This window comes from Balaenoptera physalus (genome assembly GCF_965194825.1).
Source record: "Balaenoptera physalus genome assembly, chromosome: 3".
Classification (NCBI taxonomy): domain Eukaryota; kingdom Metazoa; phylum Chordata; class Mammalia; order Artiodactyla; family Balaenopteridae; genus Balaenoptera; species Balaenoptera physalus.
In genome coordinates this window covers 145,100,575-145,122,181 of record NC_138890.1, presented here as the reverse complement: position 1 = coordinate 145,122,181, position 21,607 = coordinate 145,100,575, and the positions used below count along the sequence as shown (strand labels likewise).

The 21,607-nt window shown below is 37.7% G+C and overlaps 1 protein-coding gene across 6 annotated transcripts in view; it reads right to left on the bottom strand.

The window, feature by feature from the left end:
• The window catches only part of RICTOR (RPTOR independent companion of MTOR complex 2), a 118,877-nt gene extending 98,281 nt beyond the window's left edge, over window positions 1-20,596 (bottom strand). For 2 of the 6 annotated variants that reach the window (XM_082453673.1, XM_082453676.1), the window contains exons 1-2: window positions 20,404-20,595; window positions 20,185-20,232 (exon numbers count right to left, since the gene is read on the bottom strand). In XM_082453673.1, the coding sequence (XP_082309799.1) occupies window positions 20,185-20,232; window positions 20,404-20,452 (97 nt within the window). In that variant the 5' untranslated portion in view covers window positions 20,453-20,595. Of the gene's footprint in view, window positions 1-10,652; window positions 10,721-20,184; window positions 20,233-20,403 lie in introns of all 6 variants that reach the window. The other 4 variants (XM_082453671.1, XM_082453672.1, XM_082453675.1 and 1 more) reach the window with 3 other exon arrangements.
• Window positions 20,597-21,607: the final 1,011 nt, after the last annotated feature.

The following is a 21,607-nucleotide window of genomic DNA, read 5'->3' as shown; positions in this document are numbered from 1 at the left end:
GTATCTAGGCCACCATTCCACTAAAGTTGTTCTCTACGAGTTTACTATTTGCCCAATACAAAGGCTTTTTCTCAGCTTTTCAAACTCCTTGACTTTTCCATTATAGAACTACTGGCCAATGCTAACCAAATCCACCTTCTCTCCCTTGGTTGCTATAATTACACTGTCTTGGCCCTCTTCATACCTATTTTTCACTGTTCCTTGTGTACTTCTCTTAAAGGTCTGCATTCCCTCCTCCTATTTTATACTCTTTAATATTACCTAAAGTTGTATCATTTGCCCTCAGCTTTCTCTTTTCACTGTCTCCGTAACTCTAACAAATTCAATACAATGCCTCAAAATTTCAATTCTACATTTTATCTTCAATTAAAGAAACAAATCTCTGTTTTTATGTTTGGTGGTCTGTCTACTTCGAATTCAGTATGTCCTGTAATCAAATTAATTCATCCTTTAAGAAAAAAAAAAAAGCTTTCCAAAACTTCCTTCTTTAGGCAATAGTAATATTGTCTGAACTAGAAAATTACATTCAGGTAGTCAACAAATATCATTGAGACATCTTAGCATATGTATCTTCAGCACCTCTTCTATAATCACAATAGTATCTTATTTTTATACTACTACTAAGTTCTGAATCAGTGCCTTGCTGATATTGCCATATTTAGCATTGTTTATGTTTTTATGGTTATATACATCAAAGAAGACACACCTCATCTAAAATTATCAAGACAAAAACATACTGACTAATCTGGAGTCCCATGCATATGGGAAACACATGATAAATTAAGCTTTTTCATGAACCGTGGGCAATGGTGATCTTAATTGTGCAAAAATGCCATAATACACAATTGATCTGTGTAATTCAAGTGCAAACAAGTCCTCTAATTACAAATTTACTACTTGTTATTCTTCTGTACATTCCACTTGGGCATGCATAAATAATTGCATTAACACCAATAATCAAAATCTAAAAGTAAATTTACAAATGCTGTTTGAATTTTAACCTTTAAAAGCTCTGAACTATTATAAATATAACAATATAATGCGTTTCTTTGGTTATATCTTGCATGAACAGGAGGTCTGAATATGATCCACCCTAACTGCTAATATTTTTATATTTATTTATGCATTCTGGTAGTGCTTTTAAACATAATTCTTTCCATACTTCTACTATACAACCTTCAGATGATCCTTCATCGGACATGCTGGGGTTAGATAGGTTTAGGAATTCAAAATTTTTTAATTTTAAAGGTAATATACCACAGATTTAACAATCCCAACAAGGTTAGGGGCAGTATTACATATTCACATACAGTAATATTTTTTAGATGAAACATGTGAGGAGACACACTGAGATAATACAAATTCTGGTCAGGTTTTGCTGCCAAATGAGTTTAGGTCAGGTTAGGTTTTGTCAGGTCACATTATTTCCGAAAAACAGCTTTCATTTTCAGAGTTTTTGGTTTTTCAAAATTGTGGATAAGAGATTGTGGGTCTGTACAATTAATATTACCAACAGTCCAGATCCTTCATTCTTTTCTACAACAAAGTCATTGAAATTGTCACTTTTTCCATTCTCCCAATGACACAAAATATGCCAATATTGAAGTATAAATTTAGATCTCCTTATTCAAGTTGGGTAAAGTTTAATACGAAATAAACCATATCACTCCAGGAAAAAAAACTTGTTTGTCAGCACAGAGAATTTAACCCCCAACAAAAAACTTTTCTACCAATTCAGAATAAAGACTTATTGTTTATGATAAAAATACTATTGGAAAGAAGGACTTCTGGCCTTCAGGGCAACTACCTGGTTACTAAAGTACGTCTGTGAACTACCGACATGGGTACTACCTGGCTGCGTGTTAGAAATGCAGAATCTTGGGCCCTCCCATACCTACCCAATCTGACTCTTCATTAAATCAACATCCCCAGGTGCTTCATTTGCACATTTACGCAGAAAACGTTAACCTAACAGGCCTAACTGCTTTTCCTTAAAAAGGTCTGCTTACCAAGTCAGTCACTGGCTTACATCCGGAAAAATACTTGCAGAGAGTTCCTACCACCCTAACTGGTAAGAGTGGCTCACTGGGCCTAAACCATTTATGCAAACAATATGGTTTATGTCAAACATCTGCTTTCATTCTGTGAGTCTGGAATTTTGTTACCTGCCAGGCAGAGGCTGCCTACTTCTCAAGTCCTCAATAAAAACCCTGGGGGCTGAGTCTCTAACAAACCTCCCTGGTGGACAATATTTCATGTGTTATCACAATTCATTGCTGGGAGAATGAAGCATGTCCTATGTGACCCCACTGGGAGAAGACACTAGACTCTTGTGCCTGGATTCCCCCAGATTTCACCCAATGTACCTTTCCTCTTTGCTAATTTTGCTTTGCATCCTTTTGCCATAATGAGTGTTCCTAGCAAATTACTGAGGTCATGGGGACCTCCAAAACAAGACTAGAGCTTGAGAAACACTGCTCTAGAGCTTAAGTGCATGACTTGAGGAGTGTGGGCTTACCCACACTAGTGCAAGACAAGGAATTCATCAGCCATAAAGAACATAAAGAACACTCATGCAAAAGGGGCAGAGAACAAAGAAAGTATCTCTGGGTAAAGCTGAAAACAAAAACAAAACAAATAAAAAGAGACTTCCCTGAGATTCTAAGCCAACCGCAGGTGTCTTTGGAACCTAGATATATTCTTTTGCATGATCCAAAAAAAATCTCAAAGTGAGAATTTTAATTTAAAGTAGCCCTTGGTATACCATATTCCTGGACAGCTAGCAGAAGCAAATTCAACCATCAACCACCACCTCACCGCACCCACCCACCCACCCAACTAGGTAGCCACCCTTAGTCTGAGTAATCTAAAAAATTTAAGTGCGCAAGCAAAAATCATAAACACAGAAGGAAACGTGAAAACAAGCCACTATCAACAGAAACAATAAACAAAAAAATCTAAAAAGACTATAAATATTAGAATTACCATATACATAATACAAACAATGAAATAATTATGTTTTATATATCTAAAGCAGGTAGTTTGGCAAACTTGTTCCATTAAGGGTCAGACTAAATATTTCAGGCTTTGAAAGCTATAAGGTCTCTTTCGCAACTAAACTCCGTAGTCGTAGCACCAAAGCAGCTGTAGGCAATACTTAAATGAGCAAGGTTATATCTCAATAAAACTATTTACAAATGCAGCATCTGTAAGCCTTACTTGCAAAATTTGCAGGCCATAACTTGCAAGCTTCTGGTTTAAAGGAAAGAAAGGACTGAAAATATGATTCAAAATTTACAAACATACAAGCAGAACTTCTTGAAATAAAAATAGCATGATTGAAATTTTAAAAACTCAATGGGGGGATAAACATAATAAACACAGCTGTGGAGAGAACTAATGAACTGAAAGATACATCTGAAGATATTATAACATGATCCCCAAGAAAAAAGGAGACAAAATACATGAAAGAATTTAAAAAACAAGAAAGATAATGAGAAAGTCTAACATGCATTTAATAAGAATTCCTAAACAAGAAAAAATGCAGGAGATGCACTACTCAAAAAGTCAGATTGAGAATTCTTCAAAATTGTTCAAAAACATGAAAAATACTTAGAATCAGGATGCCCAATGAATTTCAAAGTAGGACAAATAACCATCTAAACACATTTTATTCAAGATATTTCAGACCAAAGCAAAAGAAATACTACAGACTGAAAAGACAGATTATGCAGAAAGAGAAGCAATGTGATAGACATATTAAAAAAATTAAATCAAAAGTGTGTGAACCTTGTATATGAATCCTGACTCAAAGTATCTGTAAGACAATCAGGAAAATTTGAACACTAAATACTAGATGATATAAAGAAATTATTGTTAATTTACTTAGTTGTGCTAATAGTATTACAGTTATATATTTAAAAGTCCTTATCCCTTAGAAATACACACTGATGTATTTACAAATTAAATAATACTTGCCTAGGATTTGCTTTAAAATTATCCACAAAGGGAGGAGGAAGATATACACATGAAGTAAGACTGCCCCATATGTTTACAATAGTTGAAGTGGGATAAGGCATACATGAGGGTTCCTTATATTTTTTTCTCTGCGTATGTGTATGTTTGAAATTTTTCATAATAAAATATTTTTAATGAAAGTCTGATAATCCCAAGTGTTGACAAAAGTATGGATCAAGAGCAACTCTTACATATTGCTACTATGATATACATATATTTTTTCATATAAGCAGTAATTCTACACCAAGTTATATAACCTAGAGTAACTTACGTATGAGTACCAGGATTCATGTACAAGACCATATATAAAATCATTGTTTATAAGAGCAAAAAACTACAAACAGCCAAATGTCCATGATTAAAAGAATGGATAAATCACTATTATTTATTTAATAACATCTGCCTTCTGGGTTTTCACCCTAGCACTTGCCAGACACTATGCTGGGGTCTTTGAACAAATTTCCTCATGTAATACTTATACTTCAACTATACTATTTCTTGCCTACCTCTTCTAGCCTCACATCCTCCACTCTTCCTCTCCTCAAGCACTTTCTTTCTCTGGTTCTTTCCTATCTCTGGGCCTTTGGATCAATATTTTATGTTCCTTCTACTTGTTGAAGACTTTCCCCCTACATCTTCACTCGGTGCCTCCCCATTAGTCCTGGATCAACTAAATATCACTGCCTCAGAGAAGTTTTCTCTGACCAACCCCCTAACCACCTATCAACTCTCTTTCACATACTCCAATTTTACATTATTCAGAGCATTTATTCATACTTAAAATTCTGTGTTCACCTGCTTACCATCTATGTTCTCCTTACTAGAACATAAACTCCTCAGGGGAAAGATTCAATGTTTTTCACCACTGAATCACCAGCAAAAGAACGGTACCCAGCACACAGTTAAGGTAAATAAATATCTGTCAACTACGACTGAGGGAGGCAGGAGTGAACAAATTATAACAATATTACAAGAAAGGTAACATACAATATACTATAGAAGCCCAAAGAAGGAAGATATTCCACCCAGCTGAGGAAATTAAGATTAACTTTGTAGAAAATGTGTTTCTAGCTAGAGTGAAGAGAGTAGATTGGGAAAGGATAGAACTAGAACAGGGATAGTAGTTATGAAGCCAATGCAATCACCCAAGAAAGAAAATGAGGCCTCAAGAATGGCATGGCAACAGAAATGAAAAAAAGATTTTACCAGTATTTCAGAGATAAAATCATTATTATCTGGTCACAGATTTGATGTGTAGAATAAGGACAAAGAATGAGGCTAGAATGTCTCCTGGGTGTCCTCCTGGGTGACATGGCCCCATTAAAGTAATTCTCTTAAAACCCAAATGGAAAATATAGAAAGATTTTTAGAATAGTAAGATAATTAGTTAAGTATGAAACACAGAAAGCTTGATATACATGACTACATTGTTAAGATGCTGAGTAAGCCATGAAAAAATGGGCCTGGAGCCCTCAAGCTAAACACAAATTTGATGGTAATTTATTCAGCCAACAAAGACTTATCAAGCACATATAATGTGCTGGAGCTGTTCTAGGCTCTGGGGATACAATGGTGAACAACCCAAAGTGCTTGTCCTCACAAAACTTACATTCCAGGGAGACAGACAAATAATACTGTAATTGGCAGCAGTGACAAGGGCTACAGAAGAAAACAATATAAAAGAATAGAAAGTAATGGAGATGAGGGCTACTTTAGATAAGATGATCAGAGAAGGCCTCACTGACAAAGTGATATTTGAACAGAGTTAAATAAAGTGAGGGAGCAAGCCTCCCAAGATTAGGGGAAGAATAATCTAGACAGAATGTAACAGAAGTACGAAGGCCCTGAAAAGAGAATAAGAGTAGGAATGAATAAAAAGGAGGCTGTTTTGCCAAATATAGTGAACAAAAGGAAAAGAGTTAGGAAATGACAACGGTTGTGAGGAAGCCAGGGACTAGATTATAATGGCAGTCATCACATATAGTGGTTGCATATTTTTTAGAAAAATTATCTTCTCACACATATTCCAGTACAGTGCTAAAATACAGCAGATGCTCGATGAATTCTTTTCAAATTAATGAGTGAATAAATCACTGAGTTAATGAATTCCCACTACATTTGAATCCAATTCATATTTAACCGTTTCCTGAACTCCAATTCATCCCAAAGGACAAACCAAATACCAATTTAAAAGTCAACATTTTAAGCTTTAATAATCTTCGGAAGCAGAATTTTTTAAATGTTTTGAACAGTGACATCACCACTAGAACAAGTACATGCCCTTGCAAGAGGACTGCTTAGAAGGAAAACAACATCTACTTCGAAGTATATAATTTCTAGATTGCCTGCTAAAACAACACAACATTTGATAAATCCTTCACACAATTTGAAATGTTCTGATAATCAAAATATCATTTTAGAACAAGTTCTGATCATATCAGACAGCAAAAAATTTACCACACTAGTTCAGCTCTAGGCTAAGAAAAATCATTTAAAATAATTTGGAAAAAAAATCATGTACCAGGAGGTACAAGAGCAATAACTAATATAATCCTGACAAAGATGGTTAAAAATATAGATTTACTGCATTTTACCACTCCTAATAGAATCAAACAAGCAATCACTCAAAATTCACCACTAAAAACAAGTATCCTTTCTTTTTTTTTTTTGGGCTGCGTTGGGTCTTCACTGCTACGCATGGGCTTTCTCTAGTTGTGGAGAATGGGGGCTACTCTTCATTGCAGTGTGCGGGCTTCTCAATGCAGTGGCTTCTCTTATTGCAGAGCAGGGGCTCCAGGCGCGCAGGCTTCAGTATTTGCAGCACACGAGCTCAGTAGTTGTAGCTCACGGGCTCTAGAGCGCAGGCTCAGTAGTTGTGGTGCACAGGCTTAGTTGCTCCGCGGCATGTGGGATCTTCCCGCACCAGGGCTCGAACCCGTGTCCCCTGTATTGGCAGGCGGATTCTTCAGCACTGCACCACCAGTGAAATCCCAAAACAAGTATTCTTTTGGGAGCTAATAATCCACACTCAGTTTAAATCTGTTCAGTGAACTGAACAGTCTAGACTCAGAATCAGCAAGGATATTCCAAGGTTATTAAATGTTCCCACCTTCAGGGAATTCCAGTCATTGTTTTCCATAATTCCAAAGTGCAGATGCATAAAAATATTTTAAATGGAGTGAATGCTAATATCTTTAAAATTACCAACATTTAGAAAATGCACTTCATCAAAACTTCTTCACCTTCAGTATAGTTGAATATTTTTGTTTCACTTTCACATTTACTCTTGCTTTTGCATATTGAAATATGTAAAATGCTCTTTATTTTACTCATCTATGCTAAGCACATGTTGCCAAGTTCCTGTCAAGTATTTAATCAATTTCCTATGCAATACTCAGTTCTAATTTCTTGGGGCTATGCATACCAAGAGATGGGCAGTGGAATCTTTTCTAACAAAGCATCACCAACTCGGAGACAAAAACCTAAAATTCATGAAGAATTAATTAAAAAAAAAAAGAAACAATTAAAATTTATTTTAAATCAAGGAATATAAAACACTATCAAGTACGGGAAAAGAAAAATGTGAGGAGTCACCAGAAGACTAGAAATAGAATAAGAGAAATACAAATCGATGAGAGAAATTGAAAAAAAAACAAGGGAAAGACGGAGAAACAATCACACGAAGATACTTTAAAACTATTAATGATGTCTTCCACATGAGATTATTGCAGTGAAGACCAAGAACTGTTTACCATCCTCCCTTTTTCTCCATAGAAATACTAAGCCAATTTCCGTAACCATTCCACCAATTTAATTAGGTCGACACAAAACTTTTATTGGATTGGAATTCTAGTTTTTCCAACTTTCTAACTGGTAGCTTTGAACTCTTTATGGTGATTTGATTATCTATAATTTTTCTTTAAATAGTCACTATGAAAAAAAATAAAGAAAAAAAATTCACCTATCTAGATGTGTTCATGGCTAAAACATTAAAAGGTCAGGCTGAAGAGGAAAAAACAGAGATATTCAGAAAATGATTTTAAATGTTTTTTTAAAGTTGGAATTAGTGTAATTATTCCAAACTCTAACCACTCATATAAATCCACTGCCCATCCAAATGAAAAAAATCCATACACACATAAGCAGACTTGGATTAAAATAACTTTAACTCTACATACAACACAGTGATACAACATAATATTGGACATTGAAGTCAAATACAAAAGGGTATATTTAGTGTAGGAGAAGATTATATAAAGTTCAAAAACAGGCGAGACTAAGCTATGGTATTAGAAGTCAGAATAGTGGTGTCCTTGGTGGCGGAAGTAGTGCCTGGATGGAGACAGAATGGGAACTTCTAGGGTACTGCAATATTCTGATTCTTGATCTGGGTTGTGATTATCCATGTGTTCAATTTGTCAAGTTTCACAGAACTGTACATTTATGACAATTTTTGGATCTATGCTTTCTTTCAATTAAAAAATATAAATAACATTTACTGCTTTCTCACTATGTTAAATATTTTAACAACAAAAAAAGGAGGTTTTAACATCTCCACGAGGCCCTCTATCCTACAATACCCTTATCCTACAAATCCAATATGAATACTAAAATTCTGTATCTTTCTTATTCTGCTCTCAGTAAAATATTTCACGTCTTTACTCATGCCATATTCCTCTTGATTCAACCACATTCACTCACTCAACGTTGAAACAATTTTTCCCAGTTCACACTTAATCTCCCCCTCCTCTCATCTCCTTTGCTTTAACTGACCACATAAAGAACACCTAATATCTATTTATATCTAACATGCCAAAACTGTAATGAACATTTTACAAACATTTCACTCCTCAAACAACTGTCTCCAACAGAGATGAGAAAACATGATCAGAAAAGGCAGCTTGGGGCTTCCCTGGTGGCGCAGTGGTTAAGAACCCGCCTGCCAATGCAGGGGACACGGGTTTGAGCCCTGGTCCCGGAAGACCCCACATGCCACGGAGCAACTAAGCCCGTGTGCCACAACTACTGAGCCTGCGCTCTAGAGCCCGCGAGGCACAGCTACTGAGCCCACATGCCACAACTACTGAAGCCTGCGTGCCTAGAGCCCGTTCTCCACAACAAGAGAAGCCACTGCAATGAGAAGCCCACGCACCGCAACGAAGAGTAGCCCCCACTCACCGCAACTAAAGAAAGCCCATGTGCAGCAACAAAGATCCAACACAGCCAAAAATAAAATAAATAAATAAATTAGAAAAGGCAGCTTGTCCAGAGTCAAAAAATTCTAAGAGGCAAGGTCAAGACTCAAATCCAGATCTATCTGGTTCCAAAGCTAAGGGTTCCAAGGCCCTTAGTTACAGTGTTAGACTGTGTATCATGCAGTTTGCATGTTATTAAATGTTATTTTGTCCATATTAGTACCCTACTATCTATCTTTATACATATAATCCTACTATCCATATTGTAGACATATAACAACTTTATCAAGTCATACCTCACGTACCCTGAACTATGCTATGAAGCAATTGCCTATCTGGAGAACAATCGGGATGCAAAAGCAAGCACTCCAAAAGATACCAATAAAAATTCAAAGTATGTATCATCACCAAGTTTATTCACTACAGTTAGTATATGTTACTGACAGTAGAGCCCCTTAATTCCTCATAATCACAACCTATTTATCCCTATTTTCCATATAATGTTAGTAAGTCCAGTTATATAGTTTGTATTTTACAGCACAGTAAAAGTAAAAAAATAATTTTTAAAGTAGCTTCCATATATGCTTAAAAATAGAAATAATATTTATACACACATATCCTGCCCCAAATCTACTCATATTCAAGTACCCCCGGTGAATATTTAGTGGTAATACAGTTACTTACTTTAAAAATAGTTACACTTTTTCCTGTGGTACTTTTATAATAGAGACACAATTACTGATGTAAGTAAAAAGTTTTTCCTAGGACTCAAAAATTAAATCTAAACTTTTTTAACAAAACAAAGTAACTATTACAAGAAACAATAACATAGCAAAAGGCAACTGCCGTAGTTTATCCAAATCTCTTAATCTTTTTATTTCCTTTTGAAAACTAACCAGCATTTTGAAAAATTTCTTCCGTTATGCTAGGTAAAACAGTATACACTTATATATTCAAAACAATGCTGAAACATGAACACACAACACTGAATTCTCCCGTGACAAAGGAGAAAAGGGCTATTTTAAGGTTTATTAAAAATAAAAAGTGATTTAAACTTTTTTAAGACTACGCTAATCTAAAATTTAACTCATCAGAAAGTTATAAAATCTTACGTTAAGAATTATTCTTACATGACATACGAAATCTTATACAACATAAGAATTAATCCAACCTGCTTTATACCAAGTTATGACATTCGAAAATACCATTAGAAATTACAACCTATAAAGTAAAACCACAAGTCACTCTAAATAAACAAGGTAGGAAATAGCTATCTATATTGAAATATCCCATTACCATGACTTTATACTAATGTTATGTGACAGATATGATTAAAATCTTACCTACAACACATGTGTTAAATAAAACATTCCACAATATTCCATTTGCCACCCCAGATACTGCTGTATAGCTAAAGGTTCGAGTTCACAGCTCACCTACCTCCAACCTGGAGTCTTCTCACTCTTTCTGCAACTCTATTCCCGTCAGTTTTTCTTTTTCTCTTTTTTCTTGGGGGAAGGGGTTGTGGTGATGGTGGTGTGGTGAAGGTTAGGGAGTATATAATACAGAATTATGAGTGGAAAAAAAACCAGGGCAATTAAAAGTTTTACAGGGATGAACGTTAAGCATGGAAATAACTAGCGATACTATTTTAAGATGTGATTTCTCAAAGTATGAAACTATTGATAAAAATATATATGTACACACATCTAAAAACAGTGAAAATACACTTTCATTTGGCAAGTTGTTTCTTCTTAGCAACCAGAAGTAAATTACTTGGCAATCTTCTTTGTTTACAGCTTGTATCTCTTCGCTATTTATTCATTATAAGAAACATGTGAAATTACACTGGGTTCTGAACAAGATTACTAAAATCCCTGCAAGTGGCAATTCACCTCTTGTTTTGCTCCTTTAATAGAGTGTTAATTTCCCCAAACACTGTTTAACCTTTACCCAAATAACTAGAGGGTAGGGGTGTCTGGATTCGGCAATGAAACAGTCCATGTTTTTCAGGATAAGCTTAATTTCAAATATTCTCTCTCAAATATAAACTGTCAGGCCACATGTTTAAATTTTGAAATCAGAAAATACGGTCATTTTAGCATGGGAAATAACAAAAACACTACTCATCCCACTTATAGTCTCTATTTCCAAATTGCACACATCTAGAAATAAGTTTGATACAAATTTATAGAGCCCTTTGAACATGCAGTATTAATGAAGGGGAGAGGAGACACACATACTACAAAACAATGGAAGAAAAAAATCATTTATGCTTGGGTTTGGAATGCAGCCAAGCGTCTATATACTCATAATCAGAAGCACACAACTACTTCACAATATGCCTAAAATCTTGCAGTCCAGTCCAGCACTACCTTCAAAGGTTTGAAAAGCCCTAGTCCGAAATACAATCAGCCTTCAATAGTTAAGAGATTTATATACAGAACTCATCATCAACTTTTTCTCAACATTATCTTCAAATACTGAATAATATGCCAGGAATATGTTAGTTCACAAAACTAAGCATGATTTTTAAAACACTGATCCAGGGCTCTAACTATTCAAATACTACACTTTTATGCAAAGGTTGTACAGGTGTCAACACTTCTATGAGGACTCTCCTCTAGGTCATTCCTTACCTATCTCCCATTTTTTTCTGAATTACTCTGGCTTTTGATTCCTTTATAAAGATAATAGGCAGGTGCTTCAAATACTATGCCCTGATACAGGTATATCCCAAATATAATATAAAACTCCTTAAAGCCAAGAATTATGCCTTCCTGATTCACATTAACACTTACTAACCTGATAATATACTAAATATATGCTGTCTTGACATTAACAAACCACTACAAATAAAAATTCTTCAACATTTTGGGATTAAAAAAATGGCAGAGTAATTGAAGGGGCCAGATTCTTTAAAATCCAGGTAATTAAGGTTAAAAAGCTCTTCTATATTGCTTACTAAACTCAACTGACTCCTTGAACAGGCATGTTTGAAGCCCTGGAACATCCTCAATTTTATTATATTACATATAAATTTCATCATTACTAGGCACATTGCTCAGTTTATGCAATCTGTCTGGCTAGAGGACTTTGTAACAGGAATTTTAAGAAGGTACTTAGGTTTAGGTTCTCTTTCAACCCCATGACTCTGAACACATGAATGTTATATTTAGCTAGTTTTACACAATTATTTTCAATTTAGTTTGGCATCTATATAATCTTGTAAGTACATTCATCATAGTGATATAATTTTAAAGTAGCTATTCAGCTTTAACCTGGCCACACTAACAAAAAAGCACAGATAATACAAAACAATGGATGATCCAAAAAGCATTAACAGTCAACGCTCAACAATTCATATTTGGATTACCTAATAAATATTTTAGCCTGTTTACATCCACTATTCTAAGAGTATTTGCTTAGGAAATAAAAATTGATGCTAATAATTCAAATGAAAGATACATCAATCTACTGTGGGGGAGGAAAGAATATAAAATCTTCCCAAACCATATATAAATAATGCTGTTGAGATTATATTTAGTAATCTTCCACCATTATTCACCTTTTTCTTAAGTGTAGGTAACTGAGAGTGGACTGTATTTAACTGTAATAGAAGTACAGATACACAGGCACGAAAACCAGTCACTCACCCCACTGTGCTTTTCACAGCCCTATTTCAGTAGCCTGAGACCTGAGAGGGGGAGGAGGCAGCAAGTCACTGCAGATGATCACTTAAAAGGAAATTCAGAGTTAACTATAATTTACATTTAAAGTGCTATGAAACACCATACTGCTACATGTATTCATTGCTGTTTATGGGAATCCTTCTCACAGTAATTTAACAAGGGATTTAACAAGGCTTTCTCTTTAACCTTTCGATATCCCAGAAACATCGTGATATCTGAGAATCACAAAGACTGATGGTGAAAGTGCTACGCATGGAAAGTAGTACGCATTTCAGAGGTCAGGAAACTGAAGCCCAGAGAAAGTAGCATGCCAAGATCATCCTCAGATTAAGGAAGAGAAGAACTGAGTTCTCCAGAACCCAACTTCAATGCTACAGTCTCTCAATCTCGTCAACTCAAAATTCTCCACTTGGCTTCAAAGATCACAATCTTACTAATTTTTAACTTCCTTCTCTTTTTTTTTGCCCCTTTCTTCTTATTGATTCCTATGCTGTGACATACACTCTAATCGGCGTATCCTCTAACATTCAGATCTTCAGCTCCTCCTCCATTTACATTCTTCCCTCTCTCAAGGCCCTAAAGCAGAAAACAATCAGATCACAAGAACAACTACAAAAACATCCATTTCAGCATTCGCTACCTCTTACACATCTCTGACAGAGTCAATCATCTGAAACTCAAAGTGAAAAGCTGAACTCATTATCATCTCTTCCAAAATGATTTCTCCATTTCTTGGCACCATCGCTTGTCCCTCAAGTTTGCAAACTTAAAATACTCTTTTACTTCTACTCTCCTTAATACTGTGCTCTTTCTCTCATCTCTCTCTCCATTCCTCCTTACAATAAATGTTTCAGTTATTATTATATGATATATGCTGGGGAAGAAACTTAAATTCTAGTGAGAGAAGTAGTGAACAAGGAACTTAAATAGGCAATGGTAAGTGATATTTAGAAAGTAATAAATAAAAATGTGGAAAAGTAGAGGAGGAAGCAATGAATTCCCACTGGGATGATAAGAAAGGATTTTCCCAGAAGTGGCATATGACCTAGACCTTAAAGAATTAGGATTTCTCTAAAGAGTGCTGAAAATGGAATTCTTGGCAGAGAAAACAACCTATGCAAAGAAAAGTAAATAGACACTGCATGCCATGTGCAAGGAAGAACAAACAGTCGTCTTTGACTAAAGCAGGGATTCTCAATCACGGGCATAACACAATCTCCAAGGGGAAAGAACAGGAATGGGGAGGTAGGTACTTTAGGCTAGCAAATTCTCCCCAACCCCCTTTGAAAATCACTGTGTGAAAAGAAGGGAGGGAGTGCGTTACACAGTGAGCTATGTGGAGAGGCAGACTGATTTAGAATAGTATGGTTAAGATAGTACAGAAGAAAATAATTCTAGAATAAATCATAAAAGGCCTTCAATGCCAAGCTAGGAAATTTGGACTTTATTTTGTGAGCAAAAATGAAACGTGTTAAGTGTATGTATACAGTTTTTTGTTTGTTTGTTTTTGTTGTTGTTGGTTTTGTTTTGTTTTGTTTTATGTAAGGGAATGAGATCAGTTCCAGATTTCAGGGAAATAATCCTGGCAATCATACAGCAGAGGAAGTGAAAAAAAGAGAAAAAAATATTTTACTGTCATCCAAATGAGATAATGAGGATGTGAACTAGACCAATGACAATGAGAATAGAAGGAGAGAGAGATGTCAGAGGCAAATTGGGGGAACATGGCAAATGAACCAAGAAGATGAGCAATAGGTCTCTAGCTTGAATAACAGAGGACGGTGGTGGTACCTAGAAAGTGAAAAGTGGGTATGCGTTGGAGTGCAAAATTTTATAAACCACAACTCTGAGATGATTACCAGACATACATGCTAATATGTTTTGCAAGCTTAGAAGAGAAAGTATGAATAAAAATGCAATTACTGTAACCATCTCAATTCATGGATTCTTGAATCCATGAGTGAAAAGGGTGCTCAGGGAGCTAGCATCAATAAGAGAGCAGACAAGAAAATCAAGGACAGAACCTTAGGGCACACCTGCTTAAGGAGCTGGAAGTCCACCCAGTAAACACAGAAGGAGAGCTAGGAAAAGAACAAGGAGTTATAAGAATAGCAATACTGTAGTAGCTACAAGTGATGATCTGCAGTTAGTCACTCACTAGCCCTGTGACCCTGGCTGAATAACTTACCTTTCTGAGTTTCAGTCTGTTAGAATTTGAAAGCCTGTACCTTCAACTGTAAAATACAGACAATAAGAGTACCTCAAAGAGTTGTCGAAGATTAAGAAAAATAATATGTTTTAGTGCCTGGAACAAAACTACTAATACAGTAGTAGTACTAATAATAGAATAGGGAACTTAAAAATGCCAAAGAATTTTGCATGAGGTTACTAGCATCCCTTAAGAAACTATTTTAAGTACGGGGGAGAGCTGTGTTTACAAGATTAAAGGAGTTAAGGAAGAAAACTGTGGAGTGAAGATAAACTACTCTGTGTGTAGAGCCTAGGAAAAAATAACTGTTTTGAAATCTTTGTCCTTATCATTCCACATGTCTCACCATCATTCCATGCTTAGCAAAGTACCTGCTCCATATGAATACAACAACAAATGCTGAATATGAGAAAACTGAGCCAAAAGAAGGAAGAAATGAAGAAGCAAGAAATCTTAGTTCCACAAAGAATCTTAGGGGAAACAGAATTAGGAGCATAAAATTCCTTTCCAGTTTAGCCTTCGAAATGAACAGAGATGCTTTATCCTCTGACTCAGGAAAACATAAGTAAGTATAGGTGAAATATAAAGGGGAGAAGACAAGGGGATTCACATTAGACAGCTTCTGTCATCCTAATAAAGAAATAACAGTTCTCTGCCCAGAGTACGAGGATTCCAAAGTCAGTTTAGAATGTGGATAAAACAAATTAGTTGCTTCCTCCATTCCAATATATATTCAACTTCATTTCTGTCTCCAATACCCTGGTCTAGTGTCCCACGATCTCTTAGATTCTATCAGGGGCCTCCAGAGCAGCTCCTCTTCCTACGGACTTTACCTTTCCCAAGGTGTGGTATATTCTCTTGAGAGCCCACATTTCCTTCCACTATGTCCACAATTCTTATGAGACGTCAAGCCCTCTGTGAAGCTGCCTGATTCTCTACCCACCAGAGTTAATCATTCTCTCCTCTAGGCTACTTCTGTTCCTTGTACAGTTTGATAACTCAGTTTACTGTTCCATATCGCAATCACTGCTTTATGTCTGTTCCAGTAAACTCCTAAAAAGGGAGTAACATCTTCCTCATCTTTACTCCTCCAGCACTTAATTCAGCATTTATTATATAAAAAGCAGTCAATGTTTGTTTTGTCTAACTGAAGTAAGGGATTAAACAACATGAGTAATCTCCTAACTAGAAAGAATCACAAAACAAAAAGTTAAGTGTTCAAATCTGCATCATTCAGATAACCTTCCTACTTTCCTAAGTATTAAACAGCAGCTAAGACAGTCAATCTTTTTATTCCTACTAATGGAAAAGTAAAAGGATTGGATAGTCAAAAAATACAAAACTCAATACTTAAAAATAAATTATAGTCTAACAGTTATATTTGAATATACATGTTTCCATGTCCTGGGAATTCACCTTGAACACAATAATTAAATTATACTAGGAAGGGCTTACACAGGAAGAATACTGTGTCTCTCTTCAAGTTATTCAGTACCAGGAAGATATGTACTAGTGGACTGATAAAAAAAACAGACTATCCTTGCAGTGGAAGTGGTTAAGGGAAGCATTTTGGTTTCAAAATAAATTTTGGCATGCAAAACAGAGAGAGTATTTAATGATACCAATAGCAAGTATCAGGGACTTTCATGATTAAGTACAGTAGTTGTCTGAACAAAACTTAAAGCAACAATCACCAATATATCGACTATAGGATCTCCTACAATGAAGTTCCTGAACTAGATCAAAATTAATCCAAAAACAATTTTTAATTAAAGCACTTTTGTATAAACCATAGCACTAACATCAATAAGAAAACCAAAGAACCTTAAGCCTCTCCTGGGCTTCAAGAAGCTTGCAAGGCTGGCCACGTCTTATTACTAAGAAATTTTCTGGAGTCAGGGAGAAAAATTCTAAGGTTCTATTAAAGAAAATATCACATTTTTTCTTAAGTACATATAATAGATTGTTCCTTGCTTAGGCCTAATTCTGGTAATGTTACAGATTTTTTTTTTACAGTTGTTACATTCAAGAACTTATACAGGGCTGTATGTCAATTACGTCTCAGTAAAACTGGAAGAAAAAAATGATCACAGTTGGGGTGGGGGCACGAGGAAACTAAATGATGGGGGACATATAAGAGCTCCTTATATTTATTATATTCATACATTCACATATACTTTATATATTTTGAAGCTTTTCTTAATAAATTAAAAAAAAATAAAAATAACTCTAGTTCAGAAAGACTATACCCAATTAACTGTATGTCTCAAAAAAAGCTTCAATACCATAATTCCTTATTAACAAGTTTATAATATTCAAAACAATCATCTGAAATATTTTAAATGTGATATAAATAATTCTGATTTCATAGTTTAGGAGAGCAACTAACATTTAGTTAACATTACTCACAAAGTACTAGATCCCATGCTGAGTACTATATGGCCTAGCTCATTTACTTATCACATTCTTAACCACCTTCAAGAATAACCTGAAATGAATCTTTCTTTTTTTGAGCTGAAGAAACCAAGAGTTAATCAAGGTCAAATAACCTGCCCCAAATCACCTATTATGTATCACAGCTGAGATTACAACTCAGAACTATTTGACTTTATACTACACATTGATGGCTCCTTCAGGAATTACAATGACCATGGCCTCTATTTTATAATGAACTTTGTTATACAGCTACACAGTGAATTTCTCAAAGGTTACATAAAAATAATGAGAATGAGAGCAAACACTGCCTTAGCATTAAAAAAAATTTTTTGGTTACCCAAACTTTATCTAAAACATGCCGTAATCCAATCCACAAACAGCTGCCCTTCAGCTGCAACCCAGACTGCCCCACAGTTCTCAAATGATTACTAAAGTTTAATTCCTCATGAACTTTCTTCATGTTAGATCCACAAGCCTTCTTCTAACAATGAATGTTTGTCAGAATAGCAATTTCTCAAACAATAGAGTCACTATACAATGAATCTAACTCAGATTACTTTTTCAAAACTTCCTTAAGACTCTGGAACACAGCTCTCAAATGCCCTCTCACTCCTACTTGTATATTGCTTTTGCAATCAGATTCAATTGGCTGTGTACATTTCATTCCAAACTGAAATACATCTTGTCAGGGCAAGCAGAAATAGCATTTTCTGCACTATCTGTATCATCCTAAAAACACCTAAGGACATAGGTGTTTACTAAATTCTCAGGAAATATAGCATTTTAAATAGTAAATGTACAGTTATCTGTGTACTTGAGTAAAACTGGAGTAAACCAAAGGTATCAAATTTGTACATAAGCTCTTTTACTACCCATAATTTTGACACCAACCAGAGAAACCACTATATATAGGAGCTCAGCAAAGTCAATTTAAAGCACAACTACAACTTATTTCTAGCACAACATTCAAACAGGTCTTTAATACACAAATTAGACCCAAGATCTAACAAATGGTCTTTTCACCTCCATCTAAAACATATGCGCATGTATAAATTAAATCACTAAAACTACATCTGTTACAAAACTCAAATGCTAAATTGAGCCCTGTGGGAATTTTGCTTATTTTGTTAGCAAATTTACCAGAAAATCTTTTTCCACATATATTTCATATAGACTTTTCATATGTGTGTTATACACAGTGAAGTTTCCAAACAGTTACACAAAAGTCAAGTTTTACATCTCCCTACATTAATATTCAAACCCTATCTGCTGAAAAAATGTTCTAATTTAGTGCATTAGTGATCTAATTAGTTGTCATTTCTATTACTTAAGCCCTATTTTATTTTAGAAACTCTTCTGCCTGTAAAAGGACCTAGTTCACCCGAAACAAAGTCCTAGAACTTTCAGAATAAAATGTTGTTACAAAAATGTACTCTTGTAGCTAAATAAAAACTAGCCTTTTAGTTTACAAAACAGTAATCTTACATTATGATACACAAAATAAAACAAATTAGAGAATGCGCTATGATTTAAATAGAGATGATCCTCAACAATGAGCCCGCATCTAACAAATACTGTAGATAATAGTCATTATGTCAAGTAGAACGTAGGTTAAAAAAATTTTTTTTAACTTTATATAGAATGTTTAAAAAGACGTTTTTTTAAACTTCCTAAAGTGCTTTTCAGATCCCAAAAGGAAACTGATTCTACACAGCTGAACCAAGTTACACGCTAAGTTACAGCCCGTGCGAAACACGACTTCTTCGGAATCAATAGACCAAATCTTGTTTACCGTGGAAAAGAGAAACCTTGTATATAACTACTAAACCCTCAACGAGATATTGTCGAATAAACTCCAGTATGGTGACTGACAGAAGATATACTGGCCAGTAGCCGGCTGGGGTCCTTAAAAATATAACAGGGGTTTACCCAGTTCCGAAGGTGTAAACAAACCCATCGCCACTGCAGAAGGTAAACAATGAACCTGCAACGAGGGTGAGGGGCCGGTTTTTGCCAACTACAGTCTCAGAGGCCCGGGAAAGGGAAACAAGAGGGAAATACAGCGTAAACCAGACACTTCGCAGAAATCACGGGCTCCAGGTTTCACTACCGAGTTATCAATGCTGCGGGTCCCCCAGGGCAGTGGGCAAAGAGAAAAACAGTCACGCAGTGAGCAAGGACCGAGCAGGTCCGGCTTCGGCGCTGGGGGACGGGGAGGGCAGGATGTGGTCGCTCTTCCCTCAGACGTCCTCCGGCAACCTAAGTAACAGCCTCTAGCTCCCTCCGGCCGCCCCTGGGATTCAGCTGCTCAAGCTCCGGGACAGGAGGACAACGCTCCCCCGCGGGTCTAGAGAACCCAGAGGGTCGGCGACTCCGCCGAGTCCCGCTCACTGCTCCCCGCAGCACCCAGGGGCCCGGAGAAGGGCTCGGAGCGAGGAAAGCGGGCACCGGGAAGGGGGATGGGTCCGGGGAGACTGCCCCCGGCTCGGCTCCCGCGGGCCGGCAGGCGGGGCTCGGGCTTTGCCTCCCGCACCCCCGCGGGTCCCGTGCGGGGCCGGCCCCTGCTCACGGCCCCGAGCCCCCGGCTCCTCCCCACTAGGATGCCCTCGCCGGCGCCCGCGGCGCCCCGCGTTACCTCGGGTCAGATCCAGCGGGACGTTCTCCTCGCCGCTGTCATTCCGCCCTGCGCGAAACAGACACATAGCCCCAATTAGGATTCGCTCCCAGGCCAGCGGAGGCAGCCCTGGCTCCGGCCAGCGCCCCGGCTCGTTCCCCCCGCCCATGACCGGGGGGAGGCAAGTGCCAGGGGTGGCGGTTGCCCGGCGGCGAGGGGTGAGGGCCGCAGCGGACTTACCTCGTATTCGGAGGTTCTTCAGCGAGCGGCCGCGGCCGACCGCCGCCATATTGACGGGTTTCAGTCACAACACCGGAAACCTCGCCCAATCGCGCGAGAACCCCTTCCCCTCCCCTCGCGCCGCGCCCGCCCCCCCGCGGCGGCTGGCGGCGGGCGGCGGGTGGTGCAGGCTTAGCCCGGGGCGCGGAGGGAGCGCGATGCCAAGTCGGGATCTTGATAGAGCCTGCGGAGCGCGCGCGCGCGCGCCCGCCCGTCCCGGAGGCGGAGGGCGCGGCGACGCGCTCGGCCCTCCGGGAGCACGTCCGCCAGGAGGGGGCATTTCCCACGAGGGGAATCCCATTGATGCGAGTTTGCAGCGTGGAGGATGCTTCCCCTCCAGCCGCCGCGGAAACCGTAGTCAAAATCGACACGAAGTGGGAGGAGGCCTTCATGCGCCAGGCTGGCCACCTGCTGAAACCATCCTGCATGATTGTTTTCAAGCCCTGAGATAGACAGCCCTCCTTCCTTATTCGTCAATTAAAACGATTTTATTAAAACAAACAAAAAAAAAATACAAAACACTGCGCAGTTGTAACGTAACTAAATCCTGCCTAGAGTCGCTTTGCTCCAACCAAGTTAACACGTAACAAAGTTTGTTTTCCAACCTCACTCTGACCACCGTGCTAAGCAGCCTTGCACTTGATCTTCAAAGCCACACTCAGCCAGGCTGGCTTCTCTAAGTGGAAGTAGTCGGGTGGAAGTTTTGCTTTTGACCGCTTGGCGTAGGACCCGAGAACTGGATGAAAAGTCGGGAGTGCCGGGTGGTGGTCCCTGGCGGTGGGTGGGATTGCTCCCGCGCACGCGCGGGCGCCTGGAGGCCCGAGGAGAGGGTTTCCTCTCTGCCTGGAAAGAGGAGAAGCTGCTAAAGGCTCTGTCTGGGTTTTCCCCGCTGTGTAGCTCCTGAAACAATGGGCAATGTGGATGTTGTGGATTAATATTTTTTACAGATGAACCTAACAAGTATTAAGTGTAGAGACTTTAATCAATATATATACACCTGGCCCCTGACCCAGCAACTTTCTCTTAAACTAGATTAATTTTGAAGAGAGGGGTGAGCGTTTTGTCGCTTCCGGTTCCTCAACACTTGTCTTTCTATATTCCATGAGACTGCAAGTTAATTAACAGTGGAGATCTTACCTTAACCTGTCTTATCCCAGCTACCAGT